A 27058-nucleotide genomic window follows, 5' to 3' on the forward strand; every position below is an offset into this window, starting at 1 on the left:
AAGCTTTGCGTCTAAATGTCTTTGGATTTTGAGGTGTGAGCAGAAGTAATTTTTTTTTTTAATCCTTTTTGATCATGATGATGATGTTGTGAATCAAAATACAGGCATCTTTTCAGTTGTGACCCAGTCCCAAATTTTGCATCCTGAATGTACAGAGTAATATATGCAGACATAATTGCTTATGGAACTATTTCTGATGTCTGTCATTGGTATATTGATCTCAATTGTTGCAGTGTAACATTTGTCTTTTGAGCGCATGTGAATAGGAAAGCTTAGGCACAATTCTCTTTTTTTTTCCTAATGTTTGGAAGAGTAGCTGTTTTTAAGACATGCCCTTTTTCCTGTGAACCTTGAAAGAGGTGTGTGGCTTATCCAAGGCCATGTGGTGGACTAATAAAACTTCAAGGAAGTCTTTTCTTTTTAAATTTCTTAAAAAGTCTTTAAAACGTCTTTAAATCAGTCATCCAAGTAAGACTGATTTAAAATTCAAAGTATAAGAATTTTTATTAGATTTACTGTGTATGAGGATATAAATGACCTTTAAAACATCAGTGAGCTGAATTCTGATTGATTTGTTTCATTTTACCAACTACAACACGTTCTGAATTAACAGCATAAATATGTCTGTTTTTACTCTTACTTTACAGACCAGTGCAGAGAAAAGGTCATATAGACTTAACGTGTTATATTGTATTGTACAACAAGATTGTACTTCTCACAGGAAGCATGAAAAATCCCAGAGTTCAAAATAATGTGTATTTTTTTCTGTATTTATAATTTAGAACATTGGTTGACTGTGAAGTCTGAAAGTTTTGAGCCCAAGGCAGTTTAAAATATTTTTTCCTTCTTGCTAAAGCTAAGTAAATTTTGAAATCATGGTTTTAAATAATAGAACTAACTAGGGAACAAATCTTCTGTTGTGTGAAAATAAGTAAGGTTTTAGTATTTTTACAGCATTTTGATGAAAGGGGCAGCTTTTTGTAAAAACCTGTTTCCTAAAATGCATGAGGGGGCTGTTTGGAGAGGACATCTCCCCCGGGCAGGGCGCTCAGCCGGGAGGTGGGAGGTCCAGCAGCAAGGCTGTACTCTGCAGGGCGCTCCACAAACCTGCATCTCTTGCAGCCCAGATGTTGAATATCTTAGAAGAGACAGAAGTGTCAGCAACTAGAAAGTCTCATATCAAATGAAAGCTTTGCCAAAACTGACATTTTTCCACTTAAGTTTGGTTTTCAAGAAGCTTGCATTTAAGAAAACGTTGAGAATTGCTAGTATCTCTAAGCTGTCTAAAACATTTCTCTTCTTTCAAATGGCAAAATTTTACTTTATTACTAATTGTTGTGTTGTACGTAGTCTTTCTAGACGGGAAGGGAACTGCATTCCTAGTCTAACAACCTGCAAGCTATGTAAAAGAACAGTGAAATGCAATCAGCCTTTTAGAAAATAGGAAGAGTAGAAGAGGTGTGACTCATCCAGCAAAATAAAATGTTATTAGGACTAAATTTTACTGCTCAGTGCAAACCTCCTGATGAAATCTACGCATGTGAACTTGGAACAGAAGTCTGGCCTGGCCGAGGGTGTTGCTGTGAGTCAGCGTGTGATTCACCACAGGCGGGAGAGTGCAATTCTTCCTCCTGCATTGCCCTGTGCGCACCGTGTTTCTGTCCCCCCACCGACTTCACAGTCATGCGACCTATTACATCTACTGGTGTAAACAGTCTGGTTTTTAAATTGAGGACTAAATGAATAAGTTTCTTGCCTCTCCTTCTGGTGTGATGCATTGACATCCAGCAAAAGTTTGATTTCCTCCTCCTCTCCCTTTAATTTTGAAGGGGTGCAGGGCTGTGAGTGGGAGATGCTGCCTGCCCGGGAGATGGCAAAGGCCCCCGGCCAGCTTTATCCCTGGCTTGCAGCTGGTAGGTCTTGCTCTGTGTCTTACCAAAGTAAGAGAGTTCATGACCCCTCTGCATCGGAACAGCTCACTATGTATAGACTGGGAGCTTCCCTGGGAATTCTCCCAGCATCAGCAGCCGCTCTGGGACAGCCGTGGCGCAGCCCAGTCCCCGGGTGACGACGTAGGTGTCACGTACGTGTCGTGTCTACCTGACTTGGTGTGCAGTTGGCTCGTCCCGCGGGCACTGGGGCTTTCCTCTGTAGGCAGTGGTGAGGTACTTGCCTGGACGAAAAAGCACATAAAAGTAAGACTTTCTGCTCAGTTGAGGAATTCTCCACTAGAAAGCAAGCCCCTACCTGGAAAATAAAAATGCATGTTCAGGCTCCTGAAAATGATTTTCTTTCACTTAATATTTTCAATTGTGTAAGCATACATAGTATTTTTTTTCCCCCCCCACTGAGTCAAAATAGAGCATGACAGAAATCTGAGAATCCAAATTTCTTGCGGCAGATTTTCTCTTTAAGAACAGTGTTCTTGGCTTTAAAAATAAGAACTGGAGAGTGGGTTTCGTATATACAAGGTTGTTATTTTGATGCTTGCAGACTTCTGTCAGGCCAGACATCTTGCTATTTGAAAAAGTATGAGGGATTTTTTTTTTAAACATATTTTCATCCCAGTTATTGAAACTTTCATTGTATTTTTAACAGTGCTGTTGCTATTAATGTAGAATAGAAGAAACTTAACAAAGGCCTGTTGGTTGCTAGGGGAATACTTGCAAAGTTAAATTAATTAATTTGAAATGTTTTGCAAAAATACATGGATGGAGGCTGTGGTTAGATGAAATGGTTTAAAACTTTGGTTAGATTGATGTAGTACTGGCTGGGGAGCTGTTAGTGTGTGCTATCTAAAACATATGCTGAAACAGTCAAAAACGTGCTGTGTTTTAATCTATTTCTGTTCAGCAAGCTCTTTTATTTTTACTCTGCTGCATGTTACAGAACAGCAAGCAGTCTTTTTTCCTCTTCAGTGGAGCCTAAGACACTGTCTTAATGTACGTAACAGCAGCATTGGTTCTGCGCCGATCCTGATCATTCGAAGTTAGCAAGAGATGCTAGAACCTTCTTCTATCTCCATTTTGGTGGTGGACTAAATTGTATAGTTTCTAAGAACCTGTTTTTTTTCCTACAGCTTGTTAGACAGAGTTTGCTGCTTGTTCTTCTTAGTCTCAAATGTACCATAATTGTTTTAAAGGAGTTAGTTACAGAACATAAAAGTTGCAGTACCTTAAAAAATACTATTTTTCTGTGAAAAAATACTACTTTTCTGTGAACATGTGAGCTGCGCATAAATGAATAAGGGTGCTTTTCTAGTTTTTGTTTTTAATCAATCCTATGTGAAACTTGTTTTTGCCATTAGTCATGAAGAATTCTCAGATTCTGTATATATGTGTGTGTGTATATATAAAATATAATTATGCTGTTAACATTGAAAACATTTCCAGTAAGGTTAGTTTCTCAAAGCACATAAAGAACTAGAAACTGGAGGTTTCAAACTCAGGTTTGACCAAGTAGAGGATACTCTCTAATTTGTTTAGCAGAAGAGAAGAAAGATAATTACTTTGGTTTTACAGGGCTTGAAGGTATAATTCTAGGTGGAATATTATGATGCATTTGAGTATATTTCTAACGCTGTTACTCTGCATGCGATTGCAGTCATTTCTCTGTGTCTTCTGCCAACATTGACTTTGTTACAAAGACGGGTATTGCTAATTTAGACCAAGTTATGACTGAGAACACCAAAGTGTCATATCATTCTTATATTAATCAAAACTTCCGGAGATACAAATTGCGGTGTCCTGAGCTGAAAAAATTAAGCACTTTTCACAATTTCCTATATGATATACTTACAGCTCAGTTGAGAAGACATAAAGATTTACCTTTTGTTCAAAATAGGGCTTGGCATTGCTTCACTAGTTTTAATGGTTATTTTTTGTTGCTTTCTTTTCTGGTCAAGAAGACGAGCTGGTTTTGCTTCTCTCGTAATCAAGTCTCCTGCTTTAATTTTGACAAGTGCAGACATGCTGTTAGAGAACTAAGCAATTTTGAAAGATGTATAATGGGTTAGTTCAGCGTACTGCTGTTAGCTGCTCCCTATCGCTGGAGGTGGCAAGGGAGAAGATAACTAAGGAAGTAAAAGGAGGCTTTTAATGCTAGCCCTCATCTTCCTGCATTAGCGGGTTCATTTTCAGGGCTTAGCTTGCAAGCTTTGCTTATGTTGATGGTCACGAATGCAGGTGGGTCTGTGAGGGTATCGCAACGTCAAGGTGGAGGGAGTACTGGTGTAGTAAATGGAAAGCTCTTGGATCTGTTTTTTTCCAATAGTTGTCATCTGTGTTTGCTTTAACATCTTGGAAATGCTCTCTGTTTCTGCTGCTGGCTTGGTATGGAGTGATGGTGAACCATAAGCAAATGTGGATGATGGAGGAGAAGAGTGGGTTTCGAGAAGCCGGAGGAAGAGGGAAGGTTGCAGTGCACTGGGCAGCTGCAGGGGGCAGGTGATTTTTAGTCCTTATATCAAATTCTGGAACTGGAAATGAGATTGAGGGAGGAATTTGAAAATGAGGAGGGTCACTGGTAAGGTGAGGGTTCAGGGCAAGGAGAGGAGTTAGGGTTTTCCTGTTACGGGCTCTCTTCACTACTCAAGAGTGTGGGAGTTGGATTCTGGTTTCTTCTGGTTAAACTGGGGCTACCCTCAAGCTCAGACCAGACCTGAGTTTAGTTACTGATTCAAAATAGAGGATTATTGTGGATTTGTGAGGAGAAATGGTAACTGATGATCTCTGAACAAAACATGGGTACAAACTGAAGTAGCAGAAAAGTAAAATGCGGAGTTGGTAGCACTCAGCATTGGTTCTGTCTTTGGTTTTAAGGTATTTTCCCTCCTTCACTATAATGTGGAGTGCTGCACTGCAGTTCCTCCTCTGGATTAGCCGTGATCAGAACCCTGGATTTGAAGAGATTGACAGATCTGTTTTATTTAACCTTATAAAATAAATACGATTGTAGTTGAATTCATGTAGTGATTGTTTTCAAAGTTTCAGACAAATGCTAAGCATGTTTAGGTATGAATGACTACACGTTTAAATCAGTGCCACAAGAAGGTATTGAAATTACAGTGCTTCAAAAAGATTGGACAGTTTGGAAAAGTAATAGCTAAATATTGTTGTTAAAAATTGTTCTCCAGAGATGAAAATAAGGCCTGTTTTGGTTAAAATATCTTGAAAAGTATTTAACAGATAAATTAACACACTACTATGATTATTTGCACATTGCTTTTGCAGATGCTGACTGGAAACCAATTTTCCATGGTGGGTTTGACCCAGAGGTGTGTGTGTGCGCACAGGTGTATGTTAAACAGAGATACCGATCCTTATGGGTGAGATGCTGGAGTGGTGGTGTGCGGGGGTCCTGCACCCTCATGTCAGCATACGTAGGCAATGTAGAAAGCTTTTTGTATGAGCTATAATGTGCACGTAGCTGTGGAGAGAAAAGGAAGGGAATATTGTTAAAGTCTTGGGAGCAGTTTCATTGGAAACTTCAGTGGAAACTCCTGAAGCTTTCAGTCCCCTACTCACTATTAGCAGGATTTCCATGCAACATGAATCAGTTGAAATGCTCTGCGTATCTATGCTGGGTCCTAGGACCCGGTGTTGATCAGTAGGTGTTTTTCAGCATATGTTAGTTTGTCACTCTTTATTTGTGCCATATACCAGCTTGATCCAACAGACCTAGGTGACAGATTGCTTCTCCTGTAAACTAGATGGGGAATGACTGTGCAGGCAGCGGGCAGTGCCCAGGCAACTTGCTGTTCTTGTGTGCTGCCGTGCTGCGGTGCAGGGAGCTTGGGGATCTCTTCTCACACACCCCCCACTTACAGCACTGGCACGGGAGGCAGGGAGAGCTCCTGGGTGCCCCTCCGTGCGGCTGGCCGGGTGGCAGGGGAGAGTAAGGTGTCTGGGATGCTAAAACTCCAAATCCTCTCAGAAACGTTAAGATATCATAGTTGATCTAAATTGAGATAAACTGTCCTGTGATTCACATAACTTGTGCATTCCTTCCACATGGTTCAGCAAAGCTGTTTATATTGCAAAGTCCCACTCACCAAGCCTGGACTTTGAAGTTCCCAGAGGAATAATACAGTCATCAGAATGGAGAGTGGCATTTCATATTTTTTTGTTAATTTCACAGTTTACAGAGTGTTGGAAATGTGAGGCACTGTATATAATACTGTTTTTGCGACTCTCTCTGTATATTTATCATTGTTTATGGTTCACATACTACAAGATTGACTGTGCCCACTTGGGAGCATATATCAAAACTGGTTGTTTCCATCTTTCATGGTGCTTGATATTAATGGCCCCCAAATGGAAATCTTATTTCCAGTACATTTCTGAAATAAATTAGGCTCTTCATCTCATGTTGGATGTCAGTAGGGTAGACAACTGCACTTCTACTGTCCTAAATCAATTTGAAACACTTTCCCAGACTTGCAATTTTTATGTTTAATCAACATAGAACAATTGTACACATGTCAGACTACACCATATGTGTAGACTATACCATACACACACGTGGATGATTATTCCAGTAAACTCCATTATTCAAATCTAAATCTAGTACTGAATTTGAAGAGCTATCATAGTGGCTGAAAAAAATGATGAACACTTAAATCCAAGCGATGCTGTAATGATGGGTGGAAGTGAGAGATAAGCTCCTGGAAGAAACAGAAAGCACTTCTCTCTTTCATCAAATTCACTCATGGTTCAGTTGTCAAGCTGCAATCCAAAGATGTTCTTCATTTCTTCAGCATCATTGCCCAAATTTTGATGTCCCTGCATAGAAGATTGTGCACCATTATACCCATTTCACTTACATATTCATGAGCTCTCGACTTGATTACTGTAATTCATCTCTGTCATCTGGAGTTAATACTAATAATTACAAATTGTAATCATTAAACTTTTGTTGCATTATTGTTGTATTTAAAAGCAGATCTATGGAGTAATCTCTGGGTTGCAGCAAAATACTCTGAAAAACAAAGACATTTTTCTTACCTGGCTTGTGGATTTAGCACACCTGGAGTTTGTGGCGGTGCTTGGAGAGAGGTCTAGGATTTTCCTACAGAGGAATAAATCCTATGTAAAAGTTTTATTTTGCAGTTTGGGTAGGACAGTGTCATTCAGTGCTCACAGCATAGACGGCAGGGATTTCAGAGATACAACGTCATTTCACTCAATATATTTTTCTCAAATATTTTATTTTTTCCCCTGTAGCAAACAGAACTTAATTGTGCACAGCATAAACAAACAGTAGTCGTGGGACTAATCTCTCACAGCCAAATATAAGTCTTTATCCTTCATTTATTAATTCTCAAAATTGGTTGCCACATGCATTCTAGTGGCAGCACAAATTAACTTTTCCTTTGTTGCGGGTGCCCAAGTTGACGCACTAGGGTGCTTGGGAGCCTGGAGCTGCCCTTTGGTGGTGGCACCTCCTAGTGGTTAGTGGGCTGTGTGCTGTGGGGAAACGTCACCAAAGTCATCAGGTTTGACAAGGAGCAATGTTTTCAATGCGGTATTTTTGGAATAGGCCTCCAGGAGCTGTGTGAAATGCAGGCAGGACCCATGCCCAGTCCTGCACTGGGGAAGGAGGAGTCCTGTGCAGTGACACAGGCTGACCCCCCTTTGGCTCAGCATGCATTGGTCCGGGATGTCCTGAGGTCCCTTCCAGCCTGAATTATTCCCTAATGTTGGGTTATCGGGGCATATGGAGATGATGCGCTATTTAATAGATATTGGAACCATGCAGCACATAGGGAAGTTGATTTAAATTAATTAGTGATATGATGTCTTGTGGATTGGTATAGATTGCTTCTAGGTAAAGTGGATGAGTTTAGAAAAATCAAATAAAGAAAATCCAGATTTCCATGATGCACAGAGGTAATGCATTAATAGGAAGAATTTACATATCCTAAGAGACAGTATTTTGCCTAGACAATTTTAGGGTAGGAAAACAGGAAGAGTATAGGGTACCTCTATAGTACATCTCGGACTTCTTTCATTATGGATTTAGGAAATCATAATTTCTTTTCAGAAGAGCAAGAGATTTATATATATTTTGAAAGTTAATGCAAACTTCATTGTGCTTAACAACCAAAGTAAATTTACCATTTTTTAATATCAACCATTTGCTGTTTAAAGCAAGATCCAGTAGTTCCTGGATGCTTTTTTGTACAACAGTAGTAATGCAGCACAGCTCAATTAGTAGTGGTGTTCCAATGGTTTACTGACTGTATTATTTCAGTTTATTGGAGTTTCGAAGACATTTACTTGCTGAAGTGGACTAACAATTAGCTCATGGTTTCTTGGCTATCAGACTTCTCTGCTGAGTAAATCACTGTTATTTTTGGAAGTGGACATGCAGGATGCATTGAAAAGCTAACATTGCTTTCCACTTTGGAAACACCCTTTCCAACATTTCAGTGTCTGAGGTCAGATTTTGTCTTGGATGGATTTCTGCTAAGTTAAAGCCCTTTTAGCAAAGCTGGGAAAGCATTGGTGAATGTAAAAATGGAAGAGGATGCTTTAATGATCAGACTCTCATGTTTTTGTCTTTTTTTGTGGGTGGTATCTGGGATCACTATATACCTCTTGGTTGAAGGCATTATATGTACACTTGTATGTTTGAAAAAGTTGAATCCCTGACCAAACCCTCTTCTAAAGGCATGATTTGTAACCTTCCTGGGTGTGTATCCCTATTCCTTGGTAATACAAAATACCAAGAAATTAACTTTAGCATGATACATCACCAGTCCAAAAAACAGTTTCACAGGTTAAGAAACAAAAAGATGAAAAGCACGAGGCTTATTTTCTACTGTACAGCGTTCAGCTATTTTATGTAGTCCTCTAGCCCTGTTTTTCTTGCTTTCATGGGGCACAGGGCAAAGTGGAGTAAACGGGCTCAAAAATTGGTATGGGGGGAGTGATTGCAGATGGAGTGCAGTCAGAAATGGAAAAGGTAACTGTCCCTTCACCTGGTAACTTAAGAGTTGTTACAGCTATCAGTTACTTTCTGAGGTCTGCTTTCATTAATGTTAAGTATTTTGCCGGCTTGTGCCCTTGCAGAGATGGTGAATGTATTTATGTTGTATCATTACTGCCAACTCTCCGTGGTGCAGTATCAACATACCTTAGAGAGTGCAACGGTCTCTGAAGCCAATTTTCCCCTGTTGCTGCTGTTGGGTGTTACACAGCCGGTCTTTGTGCCCGAAATTCGAGGAGACAGGCGACAGGAAGGAGCTGCAATTCAAACCCAGGGACTTGTTCTTGCCGGCGTGTCGGGCTGTGGAACATAACTGGAATCCAGCTGACACTGTGAGCGTTCGTGGCTTTCCTTTGGCACCTCACTGCTTGTTTTGACGGTTCTTCCTGCAGCACAGAGCCAGACAGGGAAATGAATGAATTCACTGGCAAATTTTCAGATATATTAGTTTTTTATTAACCATTATTTTCCTTTCAGCTTGTGTTAACACGCCCAAGTGCCGTATGCTGCTGAACGAGTCCAGTACACACCCCAGCCTGATGATTTAGTTGGTTTTGATCTGTGTGCGCTCTTTTGTCACAAAGCCTTTATTTATTCTCAAAATAGTCAAAACAGTGAAGACAGCCACACACATGGCCATGTAATCTTAAATTTCAGATGATTTTAAGCAGCAGCTAAAAATATATGCTTACTTTCCTTTTGTCTCCTCATTTATACATGAGAAGTTACCTTGACACACTTGGATCTGCTTCTGTGCTTTCACTCGTCCCGGTGGTGTACTCATTTTCCTTTGAGAGTTACACTGGAATACCTGTGCACCACTGTCCGGTTGACAGTGTTTTTTTAAAAATCATAGAATCATAGAATTGTCTAGGTTGGAAGAGACCCTTGGGATCATCGAGTCCAACCATCTACCCTACTCTGCAAAGTTCTCCCCTACACCATATCTCCCAACACCACATCTAAATGTCTCTTAAAAGCATCCAGGGATGGTGACTCAACCACCTCCCTGGGCAGCCTGTTCCAATGCCCAACCGCGCTTTCTGTGAAAAATTCTTTCCTAATGTTCAGTCTAAATCTACCCCTGATCCATGTAAGGATCTATGTACTGAAAAAGATCTTAAAGGAAAGAGCTATAAATGATAACCTAAATCTAAATCGTTTCAGTTTTAGAGGGCTGATCTCTGACAGGCACAGAGAGCCTCGGTGAGCTCAGCTTGGCAAAGCCAAACTGCTTCTCCAGGTACTGCGCCGTGGTGAGACATACTCTTTAACTATTCTGGCCTGAACAAATTAGAAAATATAGCGGGGTGTCCGGGGGGAAAAGTCTGGTTTACTTGATTTCAAGATGTGTAACAAATTGCAGTGGCACCTCCAGTTGTCCTGCACCCATCTGAAAGCTGCCTTGGGAAGCCTGGGTTGTTATGGCCAGAGGTGAGAAGCGCAGACACCTCTGGGGGAGCGCCCGCTGCACTCCCCAGTACTGCTCTGTGGGGGGCTTCGAACCAAACACAAGAAATCACCCTCCACACATCCCACCCCCAACTACGTAATTGTAGCCGTGCAGATAAAGCAGTTTGTTTGGTGCTTTGGGACATCCTCCTGGTGGGCAGGTGAGGCTGAGTCACAGTGGTGGGCAGAATTTGTAAGCTCTGAGCGTTGTAAGGTTGGCTTTTTAGGAGCCTGACTTTCTGCTTTGTCTTAAATGGATACCTACTTCTGAAGTTTGTGGTGCTCTCTTCTTGTGCAACAGGCACAAAATATTTCAAATGATAATCTTATTTATTGTAACTTTTTATGTTAAACACTTCTGTACGTTTTTGGAAATGGTACATTTACAAAAGCCAAGACACCTATTTGGAACTAAAGGATAAGAAATCTTCCTGTGCCATTTAATAAAAACACATTGCAGTTTCCATTCCTAATTCTAGGTATTGTTTTCCACATATGGTCCTTGTTTCCATTATGTGGGAACATTAAATTGTCAGCTACAGCATATTGAATGATATTACTTAAAGGAATGGTTTTCTCAGTTTTTCCTTTGTGCTTTTTAGAAGTCATGTTGTATGGAATAAACAGAATATGAATGGCTGCATTCTTGCTGCCTTTGTAATGTGCTCTTGCTGGTGTTCACTTAGCAAATATTTATCTTCCATTATAGAGGACTTTGGAGCAAAAAATGTAGTGCTCATGAGTTTAAATTATAAGTACCTTTATAATCATAGTCAAGTAGAATAGTTAAATGCGTGTACACAGGAAACGGGAGATCTGACTTGCTTAGACTTGAGCTGAGTGATGCAATATTTAAATGAAGATATTATAAATCAGGTTTAGCATTACTTCTATCCTTGTATTCAATGAAGTGAACTTGCTAGTTCTTCTGCATGAACTGGTGACAAAGGCATCTATACAGCTTTTACAAAATAATTGCACGTTGCTAATTTACACATTGGTGGAGCAGTGTTAGCTAATGAGTTTTCTATCAAAGCATGTTTTTATATCTCTAAATGCATTGCAGATTTGGAGAGTGCAGTACCCTTTTGCACAATCATAACAGCAAGAGGGTATAAATGTGGCTTTGTTTTGTTGACAAAATGTGAAAATCTAATTGTAATATACAAATTCAAATTTTGAAACAACAGCAAAGCGTCCGACTCTGGGATGTTTTCTTAAAGCAGAATAACGCTGAAGCAGGTTTCTTGAAAAGTTTCCAAGTAATTTTTAATTTTTTATTTAGCATTTTTTTAATCTTTACAGGAACTGGCTTTTGTAGACTTGATATATTTTGCACTTTTCTTGTTTTATAACAAGAAGACAATTTCCTTTTCACTCCTGTAAGTACCCCGTTGCACATGCCCTGAGCAGACCATCTCTCTGTGGGTTGGTGTTGGAGCCAGTCCCTCGTTTGTGAGATCTCACTTGAGAGCCCTGTGTTGCCACCGGGAGAAGGTGACCCTCAGGGTCTTTTGGGTGTCCTGAAGGAGCGATTGGACCAGTTTACTCCTCAGATGAAGTTGTGTAAACTCCAGTAAACTCTGGTAATTGCTGATTTCCACTGTATGACTCAGTAAGTAGTCTAAGCCAAAACAGTATTTTTGAATGCTTGAAAGACTGTATTACTGCAATTGCGTAGGGAATTAGGAATTTCAGTTCACTGGTTGTGATGGAGAAATACAACTTGACCAAGCTGTGAATGCAAATACTCTTCTAACGTTGATGTAGTAGTATTTGAATTCAAATCAGTGTTAAGTATGGTCCAGTTTCTTTTTGTATTTAGCAAACAGTGCATACAAGCTGACTCTTGTACGACACATGTTCATTGTAGGCAGAACACAGAATAACAATTGAAATGTTATGCATTTATGCATGCAGTTTGGGTGTTTCCATGTTGTTTGGTTGGCTAATACATAGAATTAGTTAAAATTTTAAAGAGCCATAAATAGCTATGGATTTTCATAACTCATTAAAATCACTAGCTGCATTGGTGTGAGTTTGGTTTTGTTCTCCTTTTTTTTTTGTTTTGTGGGTTTTTTTGGTTTTGTTTGTTTGTTTTTGGGTTTTTTTTTTTTTAGTGTGGTGTAACTAATCCCTACAAAATGTTAGTACTCCTCTCCCCTTTATTCCCTCCCAAGCCTCCCCTACCAACACCTTGATTGATGTGAAACCTTTAATAGAGTAAAAGTGCCTCAAGAAGAGGACTGCTCTGTGAAGTTTGGAGAGGGCTTTAATGAAAAGTTTCATTGTTATTTCGTATTTACTTACCAAATCCTGCCAGAGTAAATTCTTGCCAAACTAGTTTTATATATTTCTTGTCTGGTCTTGCTAATGTATTGTTTTGTATCAGGACCTTGTCTGACAGGAAAAGCGGCCAGAGCAGTTCAGGCTATGGCACAATGAATAGGTGATGCAGGAAAAATGAAGTCTATCTCAAACTTCTTATGCAATATCGAGAAACTTTTAAAGGAACTAATTAGCAAAAGTGATGCGGCATATATATCAAAGCTATTTTTGATGTAGATTGTACGTACTCAAATAGCACAATAGTGCTTTAGAAGTGGGCAATTCTACTATTGATTCTGTAATCACGCATGTTTTATTTCATTTGCCTTGGAGGTGGGTAATACTTGTGGTGGGAAGGAAAAAACATAAGGATATGGGAATATAGAAGTTGTAGTTTCAGTTTGGGTGCTGTTTGTGTTGATGGATTGAGCCAGCATTGCAATTATCTGTTTTTACTATTTCCATTCTTCAGTAAGAAGATGAAATGATGCAAATAAAAATGGTGAAGTGTGTCACATTGAGGGGTCAGATTCTCTTAAAGCCCAAACTAGTTATTCCATTTCTGATTTTGCAGGGAAGCCTGGCTTATGGTTCAGTTCTGACTTGGCTTTGAGATGGAGTGATTAGCAGATGAATCCTGGATCAAGTCCTTTAGGAGCGCAAGATGGTTTCTAGTTTGTCAGTTTGGTCTTAGCTTCAAAGCCTGGGCCTGTGTTTCAGTCCCTGGTGTAGATACGAGAGGCAGAGGAGATTTTTGTAATGGGCTGGAGGATGAGGAAAGATCCTCTTTCCTTTTAGTTTGAGAGCAGAGTTCACAAAGGCACCTGTTCAGCAGACTTCCCTTTAGAACTTGTTTGTTAAGGAACTTTGAAGGATTTCTGGTTTGCACACGAGGCTTTTTCCAGCCCTGTATATGTGTTAGTGGAGTATTCAAACTTAACAAAAAGTTTATCCTAGTATTTGTATTATGTACCTTTTTACAGAGTAAATTTCTGGAATATGTAGCTATTTGTGCACCTCTGTATGCATGACAGCGTGAATAACGTAGTACTATTTTTAATTATTCCTGAATTTTTACTTTTAAAAAAAAGGATGCTGAATTGTCTCCTATAATGTGCTACATCAGTAAGTGCAGTTTGAGGAAAAGCCATGTACTAGGAATATCATTTAATTATGTAATAAATACTTGCTTAGAAGAAATGTAAGGTAATGATATTTAATACTTAAAGAAAAAGGATCTGTAATTTAATTTCTGAAATGACTAGCCTAATGGCTGTAAAATGTAATTCTGAAATCTGATAATCTGAGGATGCTGATTTGCAGCAGTATTTAAGGTAGATGTATTTATACAAACAATGACGTAGGTTTCATGGTTATAATATTTCTCCAGAATCTTTGACCTCTGCATTTATATGACGTGCAAATAACCAGAGTTCTGGGATATTAAAAACCAAATTAATATCCCTTGATGTTCTTTCATCCAGCATGCTGTCCAAGATTTCATGCAGCATGTCCTCTCAAGATTTCAAACCACATATGTATTTAGAGGAATTCTGGTGGTCCCACTGCTTGTCCTGTTCCATCCTTTAAGGAATCAAATTATTTTCAAGTTCTTCAAGGGTGGAGTGTTTTGTTTGGTGGTTTTTTTTTTTTTTTTGGGGGTGGGGTGGGGTGGGGTGGTTCTGGGGTTTCTTTTTGAGTTTGTTTGGGTGGGGTTTTTTTGTTTGATTTGTTTGATTTTTTTTTTTTTTTTTTTTTTTTAAACTTCTAGATGCAAATACCTGAAAAGACTTGGATGCTAATTGCTATTTTTAGGAAGTCAGGCACTTTGTAAGATGTTGCAAGTTTGAAGGTCCTCAAATTAGTCACTTTCTGCAGTGGTGCCTGCTCAGTGAAAAGCAGGGAAGCTCTCTTACTGCTAGACACTTAACAACAGCCCCGGGCATTGGCACTGGTATGGGGGAATATTTGAGAAGCAAGAAAAGATTATGTATCATATTCAGGTTATGTGTTTATAGTACAACTTTCCCCTGTTAGAAAACAAACCTTTTAAGAAGAGCAGGTTGAGTACTAAACAGCGCTAAGGTCATGTAGTAATACGTAGAAGACACTTTGTGGATGTGACCTTATTCTATCAGTTATGGTTTCCTTTTGTATCAAAAGTAATAATGAGGACTATAAAGCCAGTCTTCCCGGTTACTGGTAGACACATGTATACACACAAACCCCCACACACATATATATGCATATATATACACTTATATATGTGTGTGTATGTGTATCTTCTTTTAATTAAAATGTGGAAAGTGTTCTTCGTTTAAGATTTAGATATCCTGTCTACCAGCTCTGCCAAAGCAGAGGTAGAAAGCCCTCTGATGTCATTGAAATACTGGTTTGTACCCTTTATAGTTGTCCTGTAAAAAAAATCCCCACTTTACAGCTGTCCTGTAATGTTTTATGCCTGTTGACCACTGTCTGAGATACTTTTATTTTGAGGACGATGTATTTTCCTTTTATATAGTGCATATGTACAGTAACACTGGGAATGCTGTTCCCCTACATGTCCGTGATGGGACTGTGACTCATGTAGAGCTGATAAGTGGGAAAAGTGTCTAATCTAAGGCAATTTAAAAAGAGAATTTTGGCTTTCCATCTCAATTTACATTTATTTACAGGAATATGACCTAAATGGATGTCTTAATGTCGAGCATTTGTAGGACTGCGACGTTATCTATATGGTGGAATACCCTTCTTCTGTTGGTATGGGATATCTGATATTATTGTCTTCTCCTTTTATGCAGGATCCAAACTACTGGATACAAGTACATCGACTGGAGCATGGCGATGGTGGGATCTTAGATCTTGATGACATTCTTTGTGATGTAGCCGATGACAAAGACCGTGTAAGTACAAATAACTACAAAAGCAGCTCAGCACACACTGCTCATTTGGCATATCAGCGTTCTGTGTTTCCTGCATGTGTCCAAAAGTGGGAGTCAATGCAAAAGTTTTACGTTTTTTTTTCAACAGTTTGCTTGAGGGATGTGAGAAGTCTGTTACTGTTATGTTTTTAAAAAAGTACAGGAAATCTTTTATTGTAAATCATGGGTTTTCCATCCTGTTTGGTTCTTTAAAAGTTCAAGTGAGAATGGAAGGCTGCAAGAATAAAAAATCCTCATACAGTGGAAAAATAATGCAAAAAAATTGAATCTGTAAGTTAAATTTTAGCTTCATGTTACTAGTTGAATATGTGAAAAATACATGCTGTTTATAACTGTGGAGGGTTGGTGGATTGTTTCTCAAAAATCTTTTCGGGAGGAATTGTTGGTTACACAGAACTTGAGAAGATAATTATACACTGCTGGGTCTTGAGTCCTTTTACTCTTTTTTTTTTTTTTAAGTAGAGATTTGGATCGCAGTCAGCTAAGAGGTTTTTGGTTATTGGCTGTTTGTTTGAGGTTATAGATACTTGTGTCGTTGAAGTACCTGTTCAAAAAGAATAAGGTAAGAAACACTGTGGCGAACTGTAAAGTCGTATGTAAATACGGCACTTTCCTGTGCAAAGACACATGTGTTTGCCAAAGCTCTTGAGAGTGTCTGAGCCTGATACAGGCTTCAGTCTGGAAATGTGTTTCAGGGCCCCGCTCCTTCACAGACAGGATCCTTAGTTGCCACTGTTGGAAGCAACAGGCACTCTGAAGGCTCCTTGAAAACTGGCCAAATGATGACTCTTAGGCTTATTTTTCAGAAATAAATACTTTGCCTGCAGTTATTTCTTGTGACAAAATTAAATTGACATGGTTATTTCAACAGGGACTTTATAAAGAAAAATTATGTGGGGAGTCTTGGGACAGGGAGACTCCTTGCCGTCTGAAATGTTGGGATTACTCAAGCTGTATAGAGTAACAGTGCTGATTTTTCAGGAATTTCTTCCATAAAAATAGTACCCAGCTAAGATTTCACGAAAAGCTAATTAAAACCTCGAGTTAGTTGTCTCATATTGAAGTGCTCAGCTGCACGATTAGTTTATCTTTTGCTTACAGATCGCAAGGAGGCTGGTGCAAGTCGTCACTATATATATGTATATACACACATACATATGTGTGTGAGTATATATATATATATTTTTTAAACTTATTTGAATCATGCACTTCTTAACTTCTCACGTGCCCCTCCCTTCAGAAGGAGAAGTTTGAATTCTGGTGACTTCGAGACCTCATTCTTTGGCTGTGACCTTGGCTTGCCGCCTTCAAGTGGGGTAATTCCTCACAGTGAAACTCTGTGGGTGTTTTTATGTGTGTGACTAATAGATGAAAAACTCTGACTGCAACTGAAACAGGCTAAGTCATTATTACAATATTGTTTTTGTGTATAGATGGACAAGATACCTAGTAATTAGTAGTATTTATTTCTGCGTTTGCCAAGCTCATATCCTCTGATTCTGTGAATCTGGCACGTCTCTACTGATAGCACTTGTCAGTTAAATTTCCTTTTTTTAAAGGACCTTGTAGCATTGATTAGGATATACACTGCTTTTTATCCTTGAAGTAATCATTCCTACTTGACCTTCACGTTTGATTCTTTTCAAGCGTTTCAGTCATTAGTCATTGTTTTTCAGTTTCCTGTCGTATATTTTACACCGGACCTTCCTGGGTCCCTTTAGTTTTGGATTGTTAGCTTTGCATATGATGCTTTATCCATAGCGAGTGTATCAACCAGTTCTGTGTTATAGGTCTGATTATAGGTTATAGGTTATCTGTCTGATATAGGTCTCATTAATGCAAGGTTCTGAATATATCTCCAGTTAGTGGTATTTTATATATAAACACTTAAGCTTATCTTGTTAAGAAGCATTTAAATGGATGATGTCTAAACATTTATTTAAATTATTACTGAGGTCTCTAGGATTAGTTAGGCTCAAAATTAAACATTAGCCTATATATTTTTTTTAATTGGGACAAAAATATCTAGGATATTGCAAAGCTGAACACTTAATACCTTTGTGTTCATTTTTACAAGGAAGTTCTTTACATTCTTGAAGACAAGTTTGTTGTGCTGTTCACTACCCATCATCTGTACTTTTGAAAATCAGTTTGCTCTTATCATGGTTCTGTAGATGTAAGGATCATTCCCACAGTGATAAAAGTAGTATTTGTCTTTTTTATGTTGCTTTTCTGCCATAAGTAGTTGTACAGTGTCATATAATCACAACACAGAACATGAAGCAGCTAAGGACCAGCTTGTCCTCTCAATGAATTTATTGCTCTGTATAGCAAACTATATTAGTAAAACTCTAAGTAATGTGAAGAATATATTTACTCCTATTCCACTGTCTCCATGGAGAAAATGTTCTATCCTGTAACAAATACAAAGACCCTTAGAGACAGCAGCTGTTCTGAATGGAATAAGAGAAGTAGGTTTGTGATGGTGGCCTTCACATTAAAATGCAGCATGGTAGGGTGACTGTATTTAGCTTCTTGAGTCCCTATATTTTGGTATTTGCTTGTCACTTACTAAAACAGAATGAGTAAGTAAGGGTTAACCAGTTGCTCTCTGGAATAATTTGTGATGTTCAATGTTGTTCCCCCTTAAAAAAAAAAAGGAGAAAAATGTGAAAAAAACTACATGGAAAAATTGATTTTGCTAAGCTGTTTGTTCCTTTCTGAAACAGCACTTCTTAAGCCCTTTAACATAGTTCATTGAGAAAGTCCGTAATACATTCTAACTTAACTGCCATGCAACTTCAACATTCATATTACACAATATCACTACATGTGAAGTTGCTGATGAAAACTTTGTTAATGTAGTTAATGGTAGTAACAGTTTTAAAACAAAAATGAATAAATGCTCATTTGGTTATTCTTTTTATTGGAAAACTTCTTTGTTATTGATTGAAGTGCAAATTTTGTCCAGGATTTGTTATGGAAAGGTATTTTTCAATAGAAATATATCAATGTTTTTTCATATTTATCTGTCTCTCTCTGTATACATGAATACAAATGGATTGTCTTGTCTTTATTGTTTTTGAAAAATACTTTGCTACAAGAAAGAAAAATCTCTTTTCAACTAGTGGCATCCATTCCAGTCCTAAGTATGAGCATATTTGGTATTGTTTGAGGAAACTCGTTCAAAAGCTTGGGCAGATGAATATCCGATATCTCTTTTCCAGAAATAAAGGAGAAATAACTCCTTTTAACTTGCTTTTAGTCAACTGCATAACCTATTTTTGTCATTTTAAAACCATGGGTTTCTTGCACATTTAGTGATTAGAACAATATTGTAGAGATACGTTAACAAACTGATTTGTTTAGATTTCTTTTACTTGTGAAAGTAGCCCTTCATTTGAAGGCTCTCAAAAAACATATGTCAACTTGACAAGTTTCCAGCTCGATGATAACATACTCAATGACCTCAGTTCAGTTCTTGGTAGGCAGACGTTCTCAACAGCAAAAAAACCCCAATCAAATGAACAAAAAAAATACCCAAACCATCCTTAATAACCATGGTTTCTCCTGGCAGGCTGAAACACATAGACACTTCAGGGGTCCTCATACTTTGGGTGTAATATGAAAGTACTTATTCAGGGATCTCATAGGCCCTTGTTTATCCATGGAAAAAAAATATTCAGGAAATTGTTGTATAATCTCCCTTTTTAAAAGTACATGCTTAAATATAACTTGCTCCCAGTTGAATTCTCACTGAAATAGTCACTTGTATTTTGCATAATTAAAAAAAATTATTTCACGTGCAATTTTATGTAATTTTTTCCTGCATAGTAATGCTCAGGCCTTTGCTCAGCTTTGGAGATCAAAATGTCTGTGTTTGGGGTAGCTACATTTCTGAAACATTAGAGGCTTTCCTTCCCAAAAGAACAACACGTATCTGCCATTAACAGCCACTGGGTTTGGTGAGAAGTTTGGCAAATAGAGCTAGTTTGAAACAATGCAGGGTATGAACCTAGTGGCAATTATTCATAAATTCATTTGGCCAAATGTATTAACGTTTTTGGTAGCTTGGGATTAGCAACCTGTAAATGTAAACACATCAGCATCTTATAATTTCCTTCATCACGGTCTTAATAAATTCAACACTGGTTCTCAAAAATAACCACTGTATTTTGGTGTGTGCTTAGTTGCAGCCTGGGGTTTGTTCTCTAAACGAAGGGATGGGCTTTCTTTGCTTGACTTAGCATTTTCAAATATTCGGTCAGCTCTTCACGCTGCATAATTCATACTTCTGCCCACTGAGCGCACAGATAAAAACCAGAGGAATATGGTTTGGTATTGTCTGGAGTGAAGTTTCATGTTTACCATAGTGGTTTTTTGTGTGGTGCTAGTATCCGGCCCAGGTCACTTTAAGATCAAGGTGATGGTGGTGCTTACTGCTGCTTAGACATACTTTGAACCTCCTAGAAAGAAGCACAAGAAGTTGCTGTCTTGAGTGGAATACTGTTGGTGAGAATGGGATGGAAATTAATTTCATAGATCTGTGCTGAAATGGAGTTTGTAAACATTCATGATCTAGAGTTAAGTATGTTAAGTAATCAAATTGCTGCTGAAATTCAGTGAGATCAATTGCACTTCATTTGCATCCACTTTTAGAGATGTACAGAAACTCTGTTAATATTATTAATTTAATGCCTGCTTGCTTCTAGCGTGATGGGAGAAAGTCTTTGAGCAGCTTCTTCACATAATAAAGCATATTAGGAGGTTTTCCCAGCATAGTGGAAAGGAAATGAACTTTTGGTTTCTGTGTTAAACATATGGTCAATTCTAAATAATACTCTTGTTTTGTTTACTTCCTCTTGGAAAGCACTGTTGAGTTAGAGAGGCATGTGATACGTGAGATGTGGGTTTGGAAAGGATGACTGTATTTTGTTTGTAACAAATGTTAACTTGAACACAAAAATAAGTATTTTGAACAAATGCATTATGATGTTAAGGTTAAAGGCTAGCTAGGGACTGGACAGCTGTGATTACAGTATCTTGCTGCTATTGAATTTTGTTTTGTCACTCTCATTTTTAGGGACAGTTATGAAAGACCCTGGTTCCATAGTAAGTTCTTGGTAGACCAGTGACAACATGATGCTGGTAGAAAGAATGAGATTCTGGTAACCCTGTGTCTGTTCATTCCCTCCAAAACGTTAAAGAGCTTTTGAACTTGATGAAAGTTGCACAGATGAACTTGTGTTATCTTTAGATTTCCATCAGCACATAATCAGAGTACTCAAAAGTAGTAGTGTTTGTTCTAAATTTGGGGGTGTCTCTGCCTCATTTAAGCAAACTTATGGCTGAATTTACATTTGAATTCTCTTTGACTCTGCAACTTAAGAATTTAACCATAAAACAATGAACAGAGAAGAAGAACAACTTTTTGTTGTACTTCTGAAGTTTATTTCTGCCATTAACAGATTAAAATGCTGCAGTGAATGAAAGAACGTCTAGGTCCTCAAACCTAAAAATGCAAAAAGATTACTCAAAAATATGATTCTTAGTATTTACAATACCAGGATTGGTAAGCCCTTCTTCCTTTTTCTTTAAAACTTTTCCATCAAATTAAATTTCAACTACTGCCATGATTATCTCTGCCACAGTGTGCAGCTTCTCTCTTCTTGTTCTGTGACTGCCTTCGCGGTATCCCAGGAAAACAGGATGACCTTCAAACAATTTGTTGTTACTCATAAGTGACTTGGCAAAACACATTTTGAGCATAAGGCATTCTTTTCTTGTAACAGCTTAAAATAACTACTTGAGCCACTGAGCTTGGGAAAGTATTGATACTGGAAAAGAAACCATTTGTATAACAATTCCATGATTATTTTGTGTTAAAAATTCAAAAACTTCAGTTTAACAATAAGCTCTTGATGTCATGTAGTATTATGCAGTGTATTTTGTTCTAATTACATTTTTAGAGCCTGGAATTTGATATTAACTGAAATTCTGACAAATTGTTGAAAATATAGTGTCTCTGTTTTAACCAGGTTTTCTTGCATTAACACTATTGCCTCATTATTACTGGCATGGCCACATGATTTTTAGGTCTGTCTTGCTGATGGATTTAAAGTAGAAAATCAAGGTTTTTATACAGTCTTTATTCCCAGCTGCTATTTAATGAAGACATATTTGGAAATAACATACTCGAAATGCAAATATTATCTTCTGTCAAAGAAGGTAACTAAAATGCTTGTAGTATTTCTAATAAACTAAGTTTTAACTTCACAATGTTTATGGATGAGAATAAATCTCATGGAAATAAGGAAATACTGGACATAATATATTAATATCGAAACGTGCATTTTCCAATCACTGAGAGATATTAGATGTAACTAAATGTTGTTTCTCATCTGTAGTTCTTGGCTACACCCTTGTTAGTGTTCCTTGACTAAGGGAAGAGCAGGTCGAGATGTTCCCTTTCAGTTCAGCAAGGCTGCCGGTGGCCGTGGAGATGCCAGAGTGGTCCCTGTGGGGAAGTAAGGGGTGGAGAAGGGAGTGGGGTGATGGGATTTTGCTGTTGTACGTGCTGGTGGTGAGTCCTCTGCTTCCTCCAGCTGCAAACCAAGCAACCAAGAAAGATTTTGTAGAAATAGCAAAAGCACAGAGCAAATGCCAACATTGATTCCAGGTATAGATTAAAGGCAGTCTCTACCAGCAGTCTCTAAATGGGCCAGAACTCAGCCTTGAAAAGAGGATGGAAGAAAAAAAAACTGTAGATGACTGTAAAATCAGAGGTGACATTGAGGAATCATTCTTTTTCAGTGCCAAATCTGGGGGCATCAAATGAAAGTAAAGTTTTCATTGGCAAAGCAAATTCTGCCTTTTGTTTTCAAATTTGATTTTTTGAGCACTACAGATTCTTCTATTTAGGGGAACTGTGAATAAATAGAATCTAAATCTTTTTCTGTATCTTTAAAGATTTTGAGGATATCTGTCCTTTTCTGTCTCCTTCGCAATTTACTTTCTCTCATTCAGAAATCCATTCATTATCTTTCCTCACTTTGTTACATTTCTTGCACCTGTTTTAGGTCTAATGTGTTTTTTTATTGAAGTGAAATGATGCATTTTAATGGCTTTTTAAAGTTTATTTGTGCCTTTGTCAGTCTTAATTGCTAATATTTATTTTTGTGCAAATAAGCATGATTAGAGTATGTCATAAGAGCAGCAATCTACAAAAGGCTTTCATACTGTCTTGACCTTCACTTTTACGATATATCAAAATGGTTGTGATTTTTATCAAATGCTGCAGGTGCTTCAAGAAGTTTTGGAGGACATATTTTTTCCTCAGAAGTCGTAGTTTAAAAGCATGCATAATGCTGAGTTACCTGCTTATTTTTACTCTTCAAAAAGATGATGCTTGTAAATCATGGGAACTGGTAATTTAAGTAGGGTCTCAATCTGTGAGAAAGTCTCTTTAATCTAAACTTTGGTGAAAACCACAGAGAATGTTGGAATGATGATGGTCTCACAGTGTCTAATGTTAGTAACACTGAAGGTCAATATGTGGCTATGGATGATGACTGCTACGGTATTATAAACCCATCACAATTAGGAGATACTTTGTACTAAAAATATTTAACAATGTATTTTTTCTACGTCCTGTAATAATTACAGATTCACTACTTAGAAGTAGTTGTTGGTAGTATGAAACAGTGCTTTCTATTTCTTCACAGTGTAAATCTCCACAGAAATCTGCAGTGAATCTAGTATTAGGCCATTATGGCTAATAAATGCATGATATTCTGATAGCTTTTCATTAATTTTAGCAGTATCACTTTGGCCTAGAGGTATATTACTCATCCTACAACAAAGGAAGAAATTGCAGAAAAGGTTGGTTATGGGAATTCATTAGCACTACCTTCTTACTCCTTGATATCGGCAGGTTTTAAAAGAAATGCTTTTCCAACTTCAGAGATATTTCCTAACAGAGGTGGTGAGACTCATACACTAGAGGACTGACCCATATTAAAGCTTAATTATAGTAATGGATAATCCTGCAACTATAAATTATTCACAGTTGTTTTGTATGCGAAGTAGTGTCATGAATAAGTTAAGGAAAAGTTTCTGGAAAAGACCCTGGACAATGGCATAAGTTTGTCCAAAGATAGTTTTCCTCCTTGTATTTTAACCCAGATTTAGATCTGACAGCGTTAGGTTTGCAGGCGCATTCCCATATGCACAGCTTTTGTGCCTGGGATATGTTTTGCTTAATGGAAATCAATAGCAGCAAGTCTTGGGGCTCTACACCCTTGCAGTGTTCCTTGACTAATACGTTATGCAAGGGAAACATTCCTACCTAAACACAGTCCTGGTACAAAAGTTGCAATCTCAGCTGTCTGATAAGATTCCCACACAGTCACTAGGGTGAGAATTCATTAGTGTTTCCCTCTTACCCGTTGATACCAACAGGTCTTAAGAGAGTGCTGTAACTTCATAGTTATTTCCCAGGAAGGATGGTAAGATTTATACGTATGCTTGGACTTTATTTTCCAGTTGGCTTAGTAGATAAATTACCTCGTAAGTTTGTAGCGTGAATAATCTTTCTGACAAAGAGAGAAAAGGGAATATTTGAATTAGGTTAAAACAGGGCCCCTAATGAAAGGGACAGCTATCTCAGGCTGAAGGCTCCTTCAGCAAGTGTCGTGGAACCAAAGGGAAGAAAATAATGTTGTCTTTTTTGGGGAGCTTTCACCAGTCTGCCTTTTCATATCCCTTCCTAGCAGTAGCCCAGAAAGGAAAGAGTTAAGAAGATGCTTTGAACCCAAAGTCTTCTGCTTCGTCCCCACACCCTGTTGGTGTACTTCCACACCCTGTTGGTGCGCAGGGAACTACCTTCCGTTCACCTTTAGCGTGCTCAGCAGGATAGTCACTACATTTTTCAGATTAGCATCACTGCTGAAGCCTGTTTGAGTTTATACAGCAAGAAGGAGTTTTGCCTGCTCTTGCACGACCATCGGCTTTTCTCATTTGTACAACCTGTTGGAAGAACTGAAGCTGTTCTTAGATGGGCTCCATCCCTTTTGGGTTGCTCCACTTCCTACAGGATTGAAGACTGTTCCCTCTAAGCTTGGGGGAAGCTTGATGGTACTGAGTTTTTTTTTTCTTGGGACACTGCTTGCTTGAAGGTAACCATACTTTGGTGGATGAAATGGCTGACACACCTAAGAGGAAAATTACAAAGAAGTCGTCGTCTTTTTCATATGATCGCCGGAGAGATTCAGTGAAAGTCAGGAGACAATCCAAGTCTCTTAGCTTTAAGTCAGCTACGCTGGGTGCTCAAAAAAGGCAGGCACAGAAAAAGCAGGTTTGTATTTGGATATTTCTCAAAAATTATCCTTACTTCCTAAATTCTTAAAAAGATTGTAAAACTTGCTGTGTTATTACGAAGCGGAAAACAATCTCTGCTGATTTGCGATGTGTGTGTGAGTACGTGTATGTATACATACAAGCTTCTGTGCTGGTAAAGCTGGATTTTTTTGTTATAATATTTCTTGAGAGCTAGCTAAACTTATGTTAATTTGATAGCAGGAAAAGTCTGCATCTTCTCTGCTTTTAAGAAGTGGTTTATGATTTCTGTTTTGTTTCAAGGAGTTTCTTCTATAGCGTAATATGTGCCCTTCGAGGTTTTGGTAGTGTGTTGTCTGTTCTGCTGAAAAACATGATGGGTACTGAAACTTTTGAAATTAGTATTCAGATTAAAACTGTTTCACTGCTCTTCATTATTATTATTATTATTTTTAATGTTGAAATGCACCAGACTGAGAGCTTTAGGGAGTGAAATATTTTACTTATTTCAGAACAGGTAATGCAAGTCAGCAGCAGCACCTGTTCTGGTGGGACCAGTTCTTAGGGTTAGAGGGCAGCTTAATGCCCTGACAGTGCTGCTCTGCCATAGAAAAAGACTTCCATACACAGGTCGTTATCTTTTATAGTTGGGATCTAATTAAATGAAATCTCTCCAAAGCGAAAATGTAGTGTGCACTGTAGTAAATGGAATAAAAACAAGTGAGTCAATCCATGAGATGTCTTTGTATACTGATGTCCAATTTAATCTAATATAGAAGGAGCACAGGATTGCTATCAGGCATCTCTCACTCCGCGTTTGTGTGCACAGGATGCCTTTTGGAAAGGTTTAAAGGAACTTTCCAGGGAATGTTTAATTAGCTGTGTTGAACATAAAGTATTTTAAGACTTTGCAAATACTGCTTCCACAAATGCTTTAAAGTCAACTAGATTTTCATTAGCAGCATTAAGTGAATTTCTCATGTGAAAGTAGTTTTCGGGCCCTGATCACCACATCTACTCCCAAATTTTGAGGGCAGCATGTCCATCCAGATTTAAGAGAGTTTAAGTTATTGCGTCCACTGCAAACTTTGGTATTAGCTTAAAACCAGAATGAATTTGATGTGTCTGGGTTCATATTTGTTGTTCTCGAAAGCTTAAAAGGTCTATTTAAATAGCAAAATATTGACTAGTAGAGTACTAGGACATTCCAGGTTTTGCGTGCTTCTTTGATGTTAATTGTAGTCATAGCTGAAGCCCCTTTGTTTGAATGGAAGGTCCAGAAGTTTTAAGTGAGAAAATATTTGAAGAAATTAGGAACGCCCTCAAAGGGGCACCAAGCTCTGACTATTTTTGTCCCCTTTATTATCAGGCACAAATTGGGAAGTTAAAGTCATAAATCTAAGTTTTACGGAGATGTAAAATAACAAGTGACATCCGTGAGCATTCATGTTCATTGGATCTTTTGGGGAAATGGAAAGACTACTCAAATTAATTTAATAATTTCATTTGTAGGTGCAAATCAGTGAGTACCCCTGTATTTCAATTTTTCCAGACCTTGAGGTTCTTGAGACTTCTCATCTTTTGGATAGCTGCCATGGTTACTGTGTGACCTCTAGTGGTTAATGAAAAATATGCTCAATTACAGAATTCAAGCTGATGCTTGAAAAAGTCTTGAATACGTATTCTTGTTGGTTTAATTATTTAATCCTCTAAATTATATTTTTGTTGAAAAGAAAAAAAATCATCTGCTTTAACTTAATCTTTTATGGTGTCACTTCCAGAAAAAGTGTTTTGCTAACATCATTCACATGGATATGTGTCTGAATTGCAGTACTCATAGATGTAGAATTATCGGAGTAGTTTTAAGAAACTTTTACTACTTTGGCTTTGTTACAATATGTCAGTGGGTGAAACAACTGAAACAAAGCACTCTAGACCAAGTCCTGTTTTGATCAACTTGTGTATTGGGTAGATCTGAAGAAGGGCTTTTCTGTGTCAAGAACGTATTC

The 27058-nt window shown here is 38.1% G+C and overlaps 1 protein-coding gene across 1 annotated transcript in view; it reads left to right on the plus strand.

The window, feature by feature from the left end:
- Positions 1-27058, plus strand: part of PARD3 (par-3 family cell polarity regulator) — a 480197-nt gene that overhangs the window by 63153 nt on the left and 389986 nt on the right. The window contains exon 6 of the mRNA XM_009895122.1: positions 15573-15674. Within this exon, the coding sequence (XP_009893424.1) occupies positions 15573-15674 (102 nt within the window). The remainder of the gene's footprint in view (positions 1-15572; positions 15675-27058) is intronic.

This window comes from Charadrius vociferus, unplaced genomic scaffold (genome assembly GCF_000708025.1).
Source record: "Charadrius vociferus isolate BGI_N301 unplaced genomic scaffold, ASM70802v2 scaffold61, whole genome shotgun sequence".
Classification (NCBI taxonomy): domain Eukaryota; kingdom Metazoa; phylum Chordata; class Aves; order Charadriiformes; family Charadriidae; genus Charadrius; species Charadrius vociferus.